Raw genomic sequence first — 12,403 nt, 5'->3', positions numbered from 1 at the left:
AAACAAATTGTGAGGGCCCTTCCCTCCATGTGGGCAGCATGGGCTCCCCCCACCCCTTGATCCTCTGCATCTGGCAGGAGGTACCTCTGTGTCGGAGGTGGGAGCCCCTGGGGAGAGTTGTGGGCCTCAGGATCACATGTGAGTACAATAAGCATTTATTGAGCTTCTGCAGCAGCCAGCCTCCTGCTCTGCCAGCCTGCTGTCCAGAGACACTTGCAGCCTAAGGTCATATGGCAGGTGAGCAGGTTCTGGGCCACAGCCAAGTTAGTCCACCTGGGTCCTGCGCTTCTTGGCTGGCCTGGTGTCGTCGGGGGTGGCTGGGCTGGGACTGAGATCAGGCAGTAGATCAGGGCACAGCTTCTGCCCCATAGCCCATGTCCACAGTGCTGTCTCCATGTGGTGAGGGGTCCACAGCCCTGAGGCCCTGCCTAGGGAGGAGCAGAGGGAGTCTGGGTCTCAGGGCCCCTGGCCACCCTACCCTGCTGGATAGCTGTGCCCACTCTACCCTGACCAGGGTCCTGGATGCCCTCCCTGGCCACCATCGTCAGTCTCCTCACCTCGGCTCAGGGCTGTGGCACGCTCTTGCACCCTGCACAAGTACAGCAGATAGTGCTTGAGAGTGTACTGCAGGGCTGGCAAACCAGGCACTGCGGCCACTGCCTCCTCAGACATGAAAGCGGCCACCTCGGGAGCTCCAGCAGCCAGGATCGCTGCGGGCAGTGAAGGGCCAGCATTCAGGCCCCATCAGTCCCAGGACAGACTCAGCCTGGGGCCACCCTTACCAATGATCTCGGTGTGGTGTCACGTGCGTAGCCGTTAGGCAACTTCACAGATAAGGACGCTAATAGGCCAGGTCCCGCCCGCAACCCCGCCGGAGTGCCCAGGTCTCCCGACTAACCCAAGGCAGTAGCGGGGCCCACACCCTGGAGAGCGCACAATTCCATGACCGCTGCGTGCATGTCTGGCAGGAGGCGGAAAGCGGCGGCCGAACGCTGCACCACCAGCTCCGGGGAGTTGACGGTCACGAGTTGCTGCAGGCGCGGCCGGAAAAGGCCCCTCTGTGGCCAGGTCGTGTCAGGGTTCAGGGTTGGTAGACCTCGTCGGGGTCCCGGCTCCCAGGAGGAAGCCACGCCCACGCCGTGAGGGTCCGCCTCAAGGAGGAGGGCCCGCCCAGAAGGAAGTCACGCCCACGTGGCTGTGCCCCGCCCCGGGAGGAGACTCCACCCTCCACGTGGGAAGCGCCTCACTGCCAGTTTCCACGCCAGCAACTGCTCCAGGTCATCTAATGTCACATGCTTCTCTACTCGGCCCTTGATGGCCGCAGGCAACTCCTCTCGATACCTGGGGAAGGGCGGTGACGGGGAGTCCGGACAAAGAAAGTCGCCCGCCCGCTCGATCCTTCCACAGCCCTATCATCTGTCCAGGGCTTCCAGCCGTCCCCGAGGGCCCGCGCGCGCCCTCAGCACCTCCGGGTGGCGCTTCAGGACAGCGGCCCAGCGGCTCGGGTCCTCAGTCCCAAAGCCCACAGGACGCCGCCATGTCTACGCGCCGGGGCGGGGCCTCGGGGGTGCGGCGTTGGAGCGCCGGGGCGGGATTCAGTCAGAACCAACTCCGGGCTTCTCAGATTTAGATGCCGCGCGTCGTGTTGTCTTGAGTGCATACTCCCTGCCTGCCCCGCCTCCGACGTGCTTCGGGTGCACGCGCGGCCCCGCCCGCCCCTCTGTCCCCGCCCTCCCGCGCGACCGGAAGTTCCGGTGGCTGAGAGCTGGACCGGGCCCGAGCGGATCGCGGGCTCGGGCTGCGGGCGCAGGGCGGGCCGGGCTCGGAGCCTGGGAGCGGAGCCCAGGCCGTGCCGCGCGGCGCCATGAAGGGCAAGGAAGAAAAGGAGGGCGGCGCACGGCTGGGCGCCGGCGGCGGCAGCCCCGAGAAGAGCCCGAGCGCGCAGGAGCTCAAGGAGCAGGGCAACCGGCTTTTCGTGGGCCGCAAGTATCCGGAGGCGGCGGCCTGCTACGGCCGCGCCATCGTGAGTGCGCCCGCGCCGCGGGAGAGGTTTCGCGTCTGGGCCAGGGGTGGGGCCAGACCGCGGCTTCAGCCCAGCGTCCTCCCTAGAACCCCTGCCCGGCCGCCCTCCCCAGACCTTTGGGCAGGGTGGGGGTGGGGCGCTTGGGCTCTGAGGATGACGGTGATGGGCTTTGAGGGTGATGATCTTGTTCCAGAGGGGTCAAGGCTGCGGCTCCCAAGCCAGTGCTGGTTGCCAGAGAACTGTGGCGGATGGGAGTTTCAGGGTGCTTGAGGCCCAGTGGGATGAGGGACCCTTTCCCCTTTAGAAGTCCGAGTCCAAAACAGGATCTCCGCAAGTATGGGAAAGCTACCTTCACAAGACTCCTTAGAATGGAGAGGGTGGGTCAAGTAGGCTCCACCCTCCACCCATCCACAGAACCCAGGGAATTGGAAGCCAAGAAACCTCTAGTGTCTTGATTCCAGCCATGGGCCTCAAGCTGGGACAGAGGGAGCAGGGTGAGCTCACTCCCTTATGCTGGCTGGTCCGACCTTGGTCCCCAGACCCGGAATCCCTTGGTGGCAGTGTATTACACCAACCGAGCACTGTGCTACCTGAAGATGCAGCAGCATGAGCAAGCCCTAGCTGACTGCCGGCGCGCGCTAGAGCTGGATGGGCAATCTGTGAAGGCACACTTTTTCCTGGGGCAATGCCAGTTGGAGATGGAGAGCTATGATGAGGCTATCGCCAACCTGCAACGAGGTGGGCCAACAGGCTGGCCAGTTCCAGGGCATCTGGGACCAGATGGGTGTACTGGCTGGAGGATTACCTGAATCCTCTATTCCCCCAGCCTACAACCTGGCCAAGGAACAGCGGCTGAACTTTGGGGATGACATTCCCAGTGCTCTGCGAATTGCCAAGAAGAAGCGCTGGAACAGTATTGAGGAGCGGCGCATCCACCAGGAGAACGAGCTGCACTCCTACCTCACAAGACTCATTGTGGCCGAGCGTGAGAGGTGGGCTGTGGTGATGACAGGCTCCCCTCACAAATCACCACTCTAAGGTTAACTGTGAGTCACAAGTGTTTATTGAAGGCTAACTGGTAAGCAGCGGATGGAGGGGAACAAGGCCTGAATAAGCTCAAGGTTGGAGTGGAGTCTGACCTCTCCTGGCCAGACCCACTCCTGATCAGCTTTTGGTTGACCCCCCAGGGAGCTGGAAGAGTGTCAGCGGAACCATGAGGGTGATGAGGATGATAGCCACATCCGAGCCCAGCAGGCCTGCATTGAGGCCAAGCATGTGAGGGTGCCCTGGCCCAAGCGTGGGTCCTGTGTGTGTTTGCACGCATGTGGTGTGAGGTGCCCCTGGCTCCGGTTGGGTCTGTGTGTGCCAGTGCCTGGGGAAGGGAGTTGGGGTGTTAGACCCATGTGAAGCTGCTTGGCTCTTTGCAGGACAAGTACTTGGCAGACATGGATGAGCTCTTCTCCCAGGTGGACGAGAAGAGAAAGGTGAGCTGGCTTTCCTCTGGGGTCTGTGGGTAGGAGCCAGAGCAGCATCCTTTCCTGGTCCCTGACCTGACCCTGTGTGCTGCAGAAGCGAGACATCCCCGACTACCTGTGTGGCAAGATCAGCTTTGAGCTGATGCGGGAGCCCTGCATCACACCCAGTGGCATCACCTATGACCGCAAAGACATCGAGGAGCATCTGCAGGTGAGAGCCCATAGGAGTTGGGAGCACAGCCCACACCCACTGAACATATTCTAATCCTGATCCTGTTGTCGCTGCAGCGTGTGGGCCATTTTGACCCTGTGACTCGGAGTCCCCTGACCCAGGAACAGCTCATCCCCAACCTGGCCATGAAAGAGGTCATCGATGCATTCATCTCCGAGAATGGCTGGGTGGAGGACTACTGAGGCAGGGCAAGTGCATGGGTCACTCACCCTGCCTTGCCTGGTACCCTGGCACAGTAGGGCCTTGGGGCAGTAGCCTTTAGCCTCTGTACATAGTTTATATCCCTGGATCTCTGCCCTGGTGTCCCCATCCCACCCCCATCAGTTCTACTGGGCCATGAGCTTCCGCTCATCCCTCTTATAGACCAGAAATAGTGGGTGAGGGGCTGAGGCTGCTGCTGCCAGCACTGTCCCTGTAATAAAATCTGTGAGCACTATAGGGGCGTGTGCTGGTGTGCAACAGGTTCGCCAGCTACCCCCTTCCTTTGGCTAACTGAGGAAGGTAGAGATGAAGACACTGGTGTCGAGGTTGAGTGTGGCATGCCACCACCGGTCAGGGAAGTACAGCACCTGGTGGAGGATGGGAGGGCACAGGGATTGGCTGGGGGCCCTCGGTTGCGCCCACCCTGGCTCCAGCCTTCCAGCCACTGACCTCACCAGCCTGGATGGTGCATTCCAGGGGCCGTGCAGATGGTGCCAAGGCCGGGTATGTGTCCCGGAGCCAGGCCAGCGTGGTCTTGTTGGGGTGGAACTCTGGTGTCTTCTCAGGGGGGTACAGGAACCAGCGCTGAGAATGGGAGCAGCAAGGTTATTCTGTGTGTTGTGGTCAGTGAATCCAAAGTCTCAGCCACCACCCTGTGCTGACCTTGCGACCGTAGATCACCTCCGAGAACCCGGGACCATGCCAGTGGAAGGGCACCCCAGAGCCGGCTCCTGTGGGTTATTTATGAACAATCGGTTACCAAGCTTAATCCTCTCCCCCTTCTCTCCAGCTGCCCAGTCCCCAAGTCTCCTGGTCCTGAAAGGCACACTCACCTGCAATTCCAAAGCTATAAGCAGGAGTGGTACCTAGCAGACCAAATGGAGGTGGAGAATAGTGCCGAAAGAGTGATGCCCATTCAGTGAAGTTGTTGTCCCCGAAAAAGTACAGGGTGTCTGTCAGAGAGAACACGGGAGAATGCAGGGATCTCGGCACCTAGGCACTCCTAAATCATCCCATGCTACCCTAATCTGGCTCACCATTGCCCATGGAGAGGGGGTCCTGAGGGTGCAGCATCTGCTCCACATACTCCTGAAAGGGCAGATCCACTGCAGTGTGAAAAGGAATGGTCAGGACTGGTTTGTGCTGGTAGCACAATGCTGGGTTCCGGGGTGGGGCAGCTCACCTTTCCGGTAGGAGTAGGTGTTGGCAGTACTCAACCGGACCACGCTGTCCCCAAAAGAGGCCAGCAGCCTCTCACGGGAGCACAGGACCCGGAACCTCTGCAGGAGTAGGGAGAGGACTTAGGGGTCAGGTCTAGCAAGGGCGAAAGGTGGTCGGGAGAGGCGTGAGCACTCACCGAGTTGTCTGTGAGCCCCTGCAGAATGACAGGTCTGGAGAAGGCGTAGCTAGAAAGAAGGGCAGGGTCACCGCCAGGGCTAGTCCGCGCCTACCACCGTCCCGCCCACGCGCGCTCGCATGAGCTCTGGGGGAGGCAGCCTAGGGAGTTCCGGGGGAACGGGCCAGCAGACCAGTGCACGGCCTCAGAGGTGTAGGGTGACGGAACCCCAAGGATGGTTTTCGGGCGTGGGAGGTGTGGCCACACAGGAGGATGCACATACTGCTGCATGAACTCGGCGTAGCTGAGGTCCGCTCGGCGCTCCACCGTGCAGCGTTCCTCCTCCGCCACAGCCACCGGTGCCCCCGGCCCATACTGCGGCCTGCGGACACAACCGGTCAATGCCCCGGGCCGTCCCGCCGCGCGCCCCGCCCTATCCGGCCGCCCAGCGCTGCTCACCATCCTCCGTGGTTCGCCTCCCCGGGACTCCGGGCGGAAGACGCCAGCATCCAGAACGCGAGCAGCAGAAGTGGTCGCAACCCAGGTGCCATGAGCCCGCCGCCGCGAGGCATGCCGGGAACTTCGTCGTCGTGGCAACGGCGCGGCTCCCGGAAGCGGCCTCCTTTGGCCCGCCCCGGAAGGAGGGGGTACTTCCGAAAGGCGGGACGAAGGCCACACCAGAAGCAGCTACTGGCTACTGACAGCTCACTTGGCGACACAACCTCCCGCGGGGATCCGACCTTAAGCGACGCGACCAGATGACAGGTAGCCCCAGACTGCGGCTCCTGCTTCCTTTATTTGGTTCATAAGCCCCACCCCCCCTCCGGGTCCGGCAGGCTGGTCAGGAGTACTCGCACAGGTGGCCACAGCCGGCAGGGCAGTGGGAGCTGCCCTCCAGCCACTTCATGATGTGCTGCAGGTGGCCGCCATGACTGCAGCCCTGGCACCACACGAAGAGACCCTTGACCACGTGGTGGCAGACGGCGCACATGCTGGCGCAGCGGTGGCACCTGTCGCAGACCCAGCCCCGGCTGCTCATGGGCCGCTTGCAGTGACTGCAGTTGACGTGCAGGGTGGTGGAGGCCTGGTTGAGGCAGCTGATGGCGCGGCTGGTGCTGAGCTTGACCACCTGGTTGGACACGTTCCAGAGGCAGAAGCGCTGCAGCAGGTCGATGTAGGACGTGTACCAGTGCTCCTGGTGGTGTGGGGAGGGGAGGAGGGAGGTAGGAAGCCAGGGTCGCAAGCGCACTGAGGGGCCTCACCAGACTGTGCTGGGCACAGACACGGGTATGGGTGCAGGGGGACCGTACAGGGGCAGTCCTGGGGGTAGCAGCTGCTCCAGGAAAGCCCCCTAGACCCTGTCACCCACCTGGGTCTGCTCGTCGATGTCCTTGCGCACACGTTCACCCAGCACGATGAGCACGGATACGGCCATCTGCACGTCACCCTGCTCGGCATAGAAGCGCAGCATGTCACACACCAGGGCGCTGAAGAAGTCAGGCGGTAGGCGGCTGTCGTACAGTGCGTGTGAGACAGAGATGAGTGAGAATGAGGAGTCCATAGGCACCAGGGAGGCTGCGTCTGCCTCACTGCCGCTCACGTGGGGCGAGTCAGCCTTGTCCTGCAGGTGCTCAGGCCCGGGCGGGGTGTCCACAATCTCGTGGCGCAGCGGGAAGGCCTCCTGGGGCAGCACGTACTCTGGCTCCTCGGCTGTGGTGCAGGGCGGGGTAGGCAGGGTCTGAGTCTCTGGCCCCGCTTCCCCTCCCCTCCCCCTCCCCAAGCCCCACTTACAGTGTGCATGCTCTGGGTCCAGGAGGTACAGCTCATCCTCCTCACCCTCCACATCGCCCAGCAGATAATCCGCAGGCACATCGCTGCCCTCGGTCTCCTCGTTATCTGCCCAAGGGAGTGAGGGCATTCAAGGGCCGGCTTGCTCTGGCATGCCCCAGTCCCACTCCCATGAACGCTCTGTGCCTGCCCTCTAGCCTACCTTCATTGGTGATGAGCGTGGCTGAGGAGTCCAGCAGCACTGTGTCACTCCGTGTGTCACCCTTGCTGCGGTCCAGCCGCGTCTCACTGCCCAGCCCTGGGGCCATATCCTTCAAGTTGAAACTGGGGGGAGGGAGGGTCAATAGGTGGGTGGGCTCCAGCAATCCTACCCACTAGGGAGTGCCACCCCCAGGTGTCTACCTGTTCATGAGTGGCAGGCCGCAGGAGCTGCCCTTGCCCACACTGTGGTTGAGGTTGGTGGCAGGCACTAGGCCAGGGCTACAGTAGATGATTCGTAGCATGGTCCACGTCTGCGCCACCTAGAGGTGGGCACTGGTCACTCACAGGGTCCTAGGTCCCTGGCAGCCTGTGCAGGTACCCCCCCCCCCCACGGAACCACAAACCCTCAGCTTTCAGCTGCCCCAGGGACCCAATGTCCTGGCCCACCCCAGATAGGGGAGCTGAGGCTCTCTCGGGAAAGACAAAAATCCTAGCCTCCATCCAGCAGAGGCACAGAAGGAAATGTGGAAACGAGCCTGGGATCCCACGGAGGTGATGAGAGAAGCACTGTGGACTTCTGCAGGGCCAGATGCCTTGGGAAATCCAAAAGCAAGATAAGCCAGAAAAGGGGGCTCCAGCCCCACAATACCCCAGACCGGCACCCCAAGAATGGCACTGGCGTCTGGCCCACTCTTGGGGCTCTGGACACCCTCAGTTACTGGGGCAAAAGCCAGTGGTAGCCTTGACCAGAGCCAAGCACCAAACTCAAGACAGGGTCTGGGCTTAGCAAAGTCAGAGAAGCCTCCTGATGCTGCCCCAAGGTCATGGCCCCCTCAGCCCAGCCTCACCTACCTGGTTGCGGCCAAGCTCTCGAGCCACTTTTGCATTGTGGTCACAGAGTTCAGCCAGTGGCCGGCCAGCCAGGGCATAACGTTCAGCCGTGTCCACAAACCAGCTCATGCTACCACTGCCAGGCTCCATTTCAAAGACACTGAGGGCACTGGAGGCAAGGCCTGCAAAGGGCTCAGCTGGATCCAGCTTGCGCTTGAAAAAGATTGGGTGGCGCCGATCCCCGGTGTAGGGTTTGCGCCCCGATTCAGTTGCCACTAGGCTCTCCTTGGCTGCAAAGGCCAGATCCCCAAAGAGACCGTAGCAGAGACCCTCAGGGTTGGCGCGCTCAACGGGCTGACTGGCATCACGGAACAGGTGCTGGCACAGGGTGCTGTCCTTGGAGCCGGAGAGCAGGAAGGAGGGGTCATGTGGGTGGCGCCAGGCGATGCCTGTTGTGACGTCGCGGTGTTCCTCAAACATGGCGGCTGGCACAAAGGGTCGGCGCACATCCCACACGTAGATGTTGTGGTCCACCATCATGGAGCACGTGGCTAGGTGGTGGCGGCACTCAGGTCGCCACTTGACTCTGGCCACAGATGCAATGGTTTGCACACAATGCACCTCCTTAGCTCGGTGTGTAGTCATGTCCCAGACCTTGACCATCTTGTCACGCCCACCTGTGGCCAGCCAGCCCCTGCAGAAAGCCCAGGAAGCTCTCAGTGTCCTCTTTTGGGATGGGAGGGCTCCCCACTCTCTGTCTCACATGCCTTGAGGCAGTGAGATAGCCCTTCCATAAGCCCCACCTGCCTTGCCCCGTCGCCCCAGCCCCCACCCCACCCCACACCTGTCCTCTGGGTGCCAGTCGCAGCAGAAGACAGGCCCATTGTGGGCTGTGAACATTCTCTCACAGCGGTCCGGCCGCCGAATGTCCCAGAGCTGCACGTTGCCGTTCTCAAAGGTGGAGGCGAAGGTGAAGTAGTCCCGGATGCTGAACTGGACGTCACGCACACTCTCAGACTGGCCTGTGGGCAGGACATCAGTGGACCGAGAAGGTCAGGGGGCCAGCCTCCAGGGAGCTCCAGGAGGGACAGCAATCAAGAGCGGAGCCCTCAGAATGGATGTGGACTGATGTCACATCTGCCTGTGACCCAGGTCAGGAGGCCTGCCCAGGGCAGACGGGGGTACAGAGAGGGCTCACAGAGCAGACAAGAATAGCCTGGGCTGGCAAGCAGGACAGGCATTGGGTGTTTTTTTGACACAAACTCCTGGACCTTGATTTTTCCTGGATTCTGTGTCTTGACATCAGTCCTTGTGCAAAGCTGTGGCCAGCTTCAGGACTGGGTATCAGAGCATTGAGTGAACAGGAGCCTCACTGGGCCATCTGTCCACAATACGTCACAGGCCTCAGGCCCAAGGAGGCATGAATGGGCTGCCCCCACCTCTGCCCAGTCCCTTCACCTTTAGCTGGAGCTGCCAGGTCAGCTCCAGAGGACTGGAGGCCTTGAGGGTCATGTCCACCCTTGTGGACCACTCCAGCTTTGTCTCAGAACAGGTAGCTCAAGGTCTGTCTTAAGAGGGCCCCCAGTTCTCTGAGGGCTCTGCCCTATGCTTCACTTGATCTCATCAAGGTGGAAGAGGGAAAGCTGGCTCAAGTTGGGCTGTCAGGGGGCTGGGCCTCCTGGGAAAATAACTGTAGGAGCAGCACCAGGCTGTGTGCCACACCGCTACTGCTTCCCTGGGCTGAGGACCCTGGAAGTAGAAGACATCATGCAGTAAGGTGGCCTGGAGCTCTGAGACAAGGGAAGAGGCAGTTAAACAAACCCTTTGCTCAGCTGCCCAGGTTAGTTGTGGATCTGCTCAGGCTCTACCCTCTCCCTGATCCTACACCCAGCCTCAACTCCTGCTGACCCCACAAGTGCATCAGAGCTACGACCACACTCCAGGTACCCCTCACACTTCCATCAGGCCTACCCCTCCCCTGCTGACCTCCATCCACTCTTCCAGCTAGGCTGACCCCCTCCTCCAGGAGGCCGTCTGGGAGCACATCTGAAGGCTTTTAATGCACAGAGCACTTCTCAACATGCCTAGACAGGCTAGCTGCCTGCAGAGATGCACACCTGCCCAACCCACCTCCAAGGGCCTCACCCGAGAAAGTGCTGACAGAGTCCTTCCTGCGAAGATCAAAGCACTTCATGAAGCCATCCTGGGAGCCACTGAGAAGCACATGGGCCTCGGTGGGATGGAAGCAGACTTTGTTCACTGTGCGCTTGTGCTCAGTAAACAGCTGGTCCTGCTTGTTGCGGGACGGCCGGCCCAAGTTCCAGGTGACCACCACACCATTGGTGGCAGCTGTGGCCAGCAGGTTCTCATCCATCTGGTGCCAGACAACATCTGCACAGCTCAGGTTGAGTGAGGGCTTGCGGCCCACACGCAGGTTCAGCTTCTCCACAAACTGCTCCTCCTCGATGGCATAGATCTTGAAGATGCTGCGACCGGCCACCACTACCTGGGCTGCATCACGGCACACACTGATGGCATTGGCTGGTGCATCCAGGTGGCAGTGCATGGTGCGGCCCGTCAGTGCGCTGCCACCCAGGGCTGTAGTCACGCGAGACATCTTCTCCATGGCTTCACAGGTGGTGGGGACAGGTCAGTGAAGTGGGCAGGCCTGGTCAGGCTGGAGGCAGGGGCCTGTCAGTTCGGACCCTTCACCCCTGGTGGTTCCTCCAAAACTGCTTAGGCCTGGACTGGTCAGCCTTGGTGAGCCATTCCAAGGCAGTCCACTGTTAGTCAGTCTGATAGGCAAGTTCCACCACTCTGGCCAGGCAGTCAGAAGGTACTGCCCTGAGGCTAGTCAGTGCCATGTCTGACTTCTGGGGAAGACCCTACCTGGTCAGTCCCAGGCCAGGCCACCTCTCGAACCGCACTCCCCCCCAAAACAGCCAGATCAGAACGGTCACTGGACCTTCAGTCAGTCAGTTAAGTCAGGTTGTTCCACCGTCCTCACAATTGGCCTCTGGGGAGGGGGGTAGAAGGGCTAACGGGGCCCAGAAGACACAGGCTGTAGAGGGGCGGGGGACACAGAGGGACTTCAAGGATCAAGCTGTTTAAGGAGCCTGGGGGTGTCTGGCGGGACCGGAAGCAGAAGAGGCTGGCGGCGCGGAGGCTGCGGGAACAGAGCCAGAAGAACCGTATAAATCGCTCCTTCCGAGAACACCCAAACCATTTCCTAAAATTACCCAGCCGAGCCGGAACCGCCGCGCCGGAAGCAGCCCGTCTCTTTCCCGCCCCCACGCCGGACGTGGTCCTTTACTTGCCAGCCCCTGGCTGGAAGCGGACGCCCACATCACCAAAGTTCCGGATTAGGGAGCTGCGCTGGTAGAGGCCGAGGTGTGTGGTTCAGGACTTGGGTACAGAGGCTCCCCGATTGCGTATCGGGGGTTGTTCTTTTTGTCGCAGTATATTAATACCAGTGTTCATCTCTCCCCCAAGGTCCGTCGGCAAGTCTAGGCTTCCTTAAACGAGTCCCGAATCCCTCCGTCGTCTCCGCCTCCTTCCTCATTCTCCGCCAGACCCCGTGAGCAGCTTCCTGACAGCTTTCCCTGGGTCACTCGTTCCCCCTGATCTGAACCCCGCACAGCAGCCAGATACCACTCTTTGGCCTAAGGTCCCTCTTAAGTTTCCACCGGACTGTGAATAAATCGCAAACTCCCGGCGTCTTCCTTTCCCCGCGCACCTCTAGGCCCCGCAGCTTCCAGCCCGCCGAGTTCTTTCCTGCCTCACCGCCATCACACGTTGTCGCTCTCTCTCCATAACGCGTCTTCTTATCCTTCAGGGTTCAGCTTAAGTGTCACATTCTCAGAAGCATTCCCGGACCACTGCATCTAACACTGCCTCTCCGGTCACTGTCACCTCCACCTCCACAGCACTTGTCACAACCTTTTCCTTTGTATACTGATTATCGTCTGTCACATATGTGTGTGAACTCTACCAGGCAAGGATCACATCTTTCTGTGTCTCCAAGAGCTCCAACGTCTGACATGACCTGTTCACAACCCGCTCAGTGACCATCTCTGAGCCTCCCTTTCTCTCTTGGGTATGATCCCTGGTCTGTCCTTGCCGTGTGATCTTTAAGGACACCCTTGACCCTCTCTTAACCTCAGTTACCCTGTGCAGGAAACAGGGCTCATTTTTGCCCTTCTGAAAGGATAGGTTAGATCCTAGATATTTTGGACGGAATCTTATGTGTAATGATTTTAGTGTCTCTCCCTACTTAAGCAGTGAGAGGTTAGGGACCTTCTGTGTTGGTCACTGCT

The 12,403-nt window shown here is 60.5% G+C and overlaps 3 protein-coding genes and 1 non-coding gene across 4 annotated transcripts; 1 reads left to right on the top strand and 3 right to left on the bottom strand.

The window, feature by feature from the left end:
- Positions 1-139: 139 nt before the first annotated feature.
- Positions 140-1,670, bottom strand: LOC105065821 (uncharacterized). The gene is made up of 5 exons (XR_012500400.1): positions 1,415-1,670; positions 1,248-1,342; positions 899-1,058; positions 558-710; positions 140-428 (listed from the first exon to the last, which is right to left on the bottom strand). It is a non-coding gene; the product is annotated as an uncharacterized LOC105065821 (transcript).
- Positions 1,671-1,732: 62 nt separating this feature from the next.
- On the top strand, positions 1,733-4,166 carry STUB1 (STIP1 homology and U-box containing protein 1). The gene is made up of 7 exons (XM_074346665.1): positions 1,733-2,023; positions 2,563-2,761; positions 2,850-3,015; positions 3,211-3,298; positions 3,451-3,507; positions 3,593-3,709; positions 3,787-4,166. Exons 1-7 carry the CDS (start codon positions 1,865-1,867, stop codon positions 3,910-3,912), a joined length of 912 nt encoding a protein of 303 aa, XP_074202766.1. The 5' UTR covers positions 1,733-1,864; the 3' UTR covers positions 3,913-4,166.
- Positions 3,064-6,052, bottom strand: JMJD8 (jumonji domain containing 8). Its single transcript, XM_010950869.3, has 9 exons — positions 5,727-6,052; positions 5,551-5,649; positions 5,289-5,337; positions 5,115-5,211; positions 4,969-5,037; positions 4,765-4,884; positions 4,595-4,662; positions 4,382-4,516; positions 3,064-4,299 (listed from the first exon to the last, which is right to left on the bottom strand). The coding sequence occupies exons 1-9, from the start codon at positions 5,837-5,839 to the stop codon at positions 4,219-4,221; spliced, it is 831 nt and encodes a 276-aa protein (XP_010949171.1). The 5' UTR covers positions 5,840-6,052; the 3' UTR covers positions 3,064-4,218.
- Positions 6,045-11,547, bottom strand: WDR24 (WD repeat domain 24). Its single transcript, XM_010950867.3, has 8 exons — positions 10,233-11,547; positions 8,932-9,109; positions 8,109-8,781; positions 7,458-7,576; positions 7,258-7,379; positions 7,059-7,163; positions 6,637-6,977; positions 6,045-6,462 (listed from the first exon to the last, which is right to left on the bottom strand). The coding sequence occupies exons 1-8, from the start codon at positions 10,711-10,713 to the stop codon at positions 6,109-6,111; spliced, it is 2,373 nt and encodes a 790-aa protein (XP_010949169.1). The 5' UTR covers positions 10,714-11,547; the 3' UTR covers positions 6,045-6,108.
- Positions 11,548-12,403: the final 856 nt, after the last annotated feature.

The sequence above is a fragment of the Camelus bactrianus genome, chromosome 18 (genome assembly GCF_048773025.1).
Source record: "Camelus bactrianus isolate YW-2024 breed Bactrian camel chromosome 18, ASM4877302v1, whole genome shotgun sequence".
Lineage (NCBI taxonomy): Eukaryota > Metazoa > Chordata > Mammalia > Artiodactyla > Camelidae > Camelus > Camelus bactrianus.
Note: the sequence above shows the minus strand (reverse complement) of the source record. Positions and strands in the feature narration are given on the sequence as shown.

What these genes read in the sequence shown, in the direction of transcription:
- JMJD8 (XM_010950869.3), bottom strand. Translation starts at nt 5,839, where the DNA reads ATGCCTCGCGGCGGCGGGCTCATGGCACCTGGGTTGCGACCACTTCTG. An exon ending in AGGTGATCTACGGTCGCAAG is followed by an intron (nt 4,517 to 4,594) that starts GTCAGCACAGGG and finishes TCCCATTCTCAG; the next exon opens with CGCTGGTTCCTGTACCCCCC. An exon ending in GCACCATCCAGGCTGGTGAG is followed by an intron (nt 4,300 to 4,381) that starts GTCAGTGGCTGG and finishes ATCCTCCACCAG; the next exon opens with GTGCTGTACTTCCCTGACCG.
- WDR24 (XM_010950867.3), bottom strand. Translation starts at nt 10,713, where the DNA reads ATGGAGAAGATGTCTCGCGTGACTACAGCCCTGGGTGGCAGCGCACTG. An exon ending in GACTGGCACCCAGAGGACAG is followed by an intron (nt 8,782 to 8,931) that starts GTGTGGGGTGGG and finishes GGCTTTCTGCAG; the next exon opens with GGGCTGGCTGGCCACAGGTG. An exon ending in CACGCTCATCACCAATGAAG is followed by an intron (nt 7,164 to 7,257) that starts GTAGGCTAGAGG and finishes TCCCTTGGGCAG; the next exon opens with ATAACGAGGAGACCGAGGGC.
- STUB1 (XM_074346665.1), top strand. Translation starts at nt 1,865, where the DNA reads ATGAAGGGCAAGGAAGAAAAGGAGGGCGGCGCACGGCTGGGCGCCGGC. An exon ending in CCTGCATTGAGGCCAAGCAT is followed by an intron (nt 3,299 to 3,450) that starts GTGAGGGTGCCC and finishes GGCTCTTTGCAG; the next exon opens with GACAAGTACTTGGCAGACAT. An exon ending in AGGTGGACGAGAAGAGAAAG is followed by an intron (nt 3,508 to 3,592) that starts GTGAGCTGGCTT and finishes TGTGTGCTGCAG; the next exon opens with AAGCGAGACATCCCCGACTA.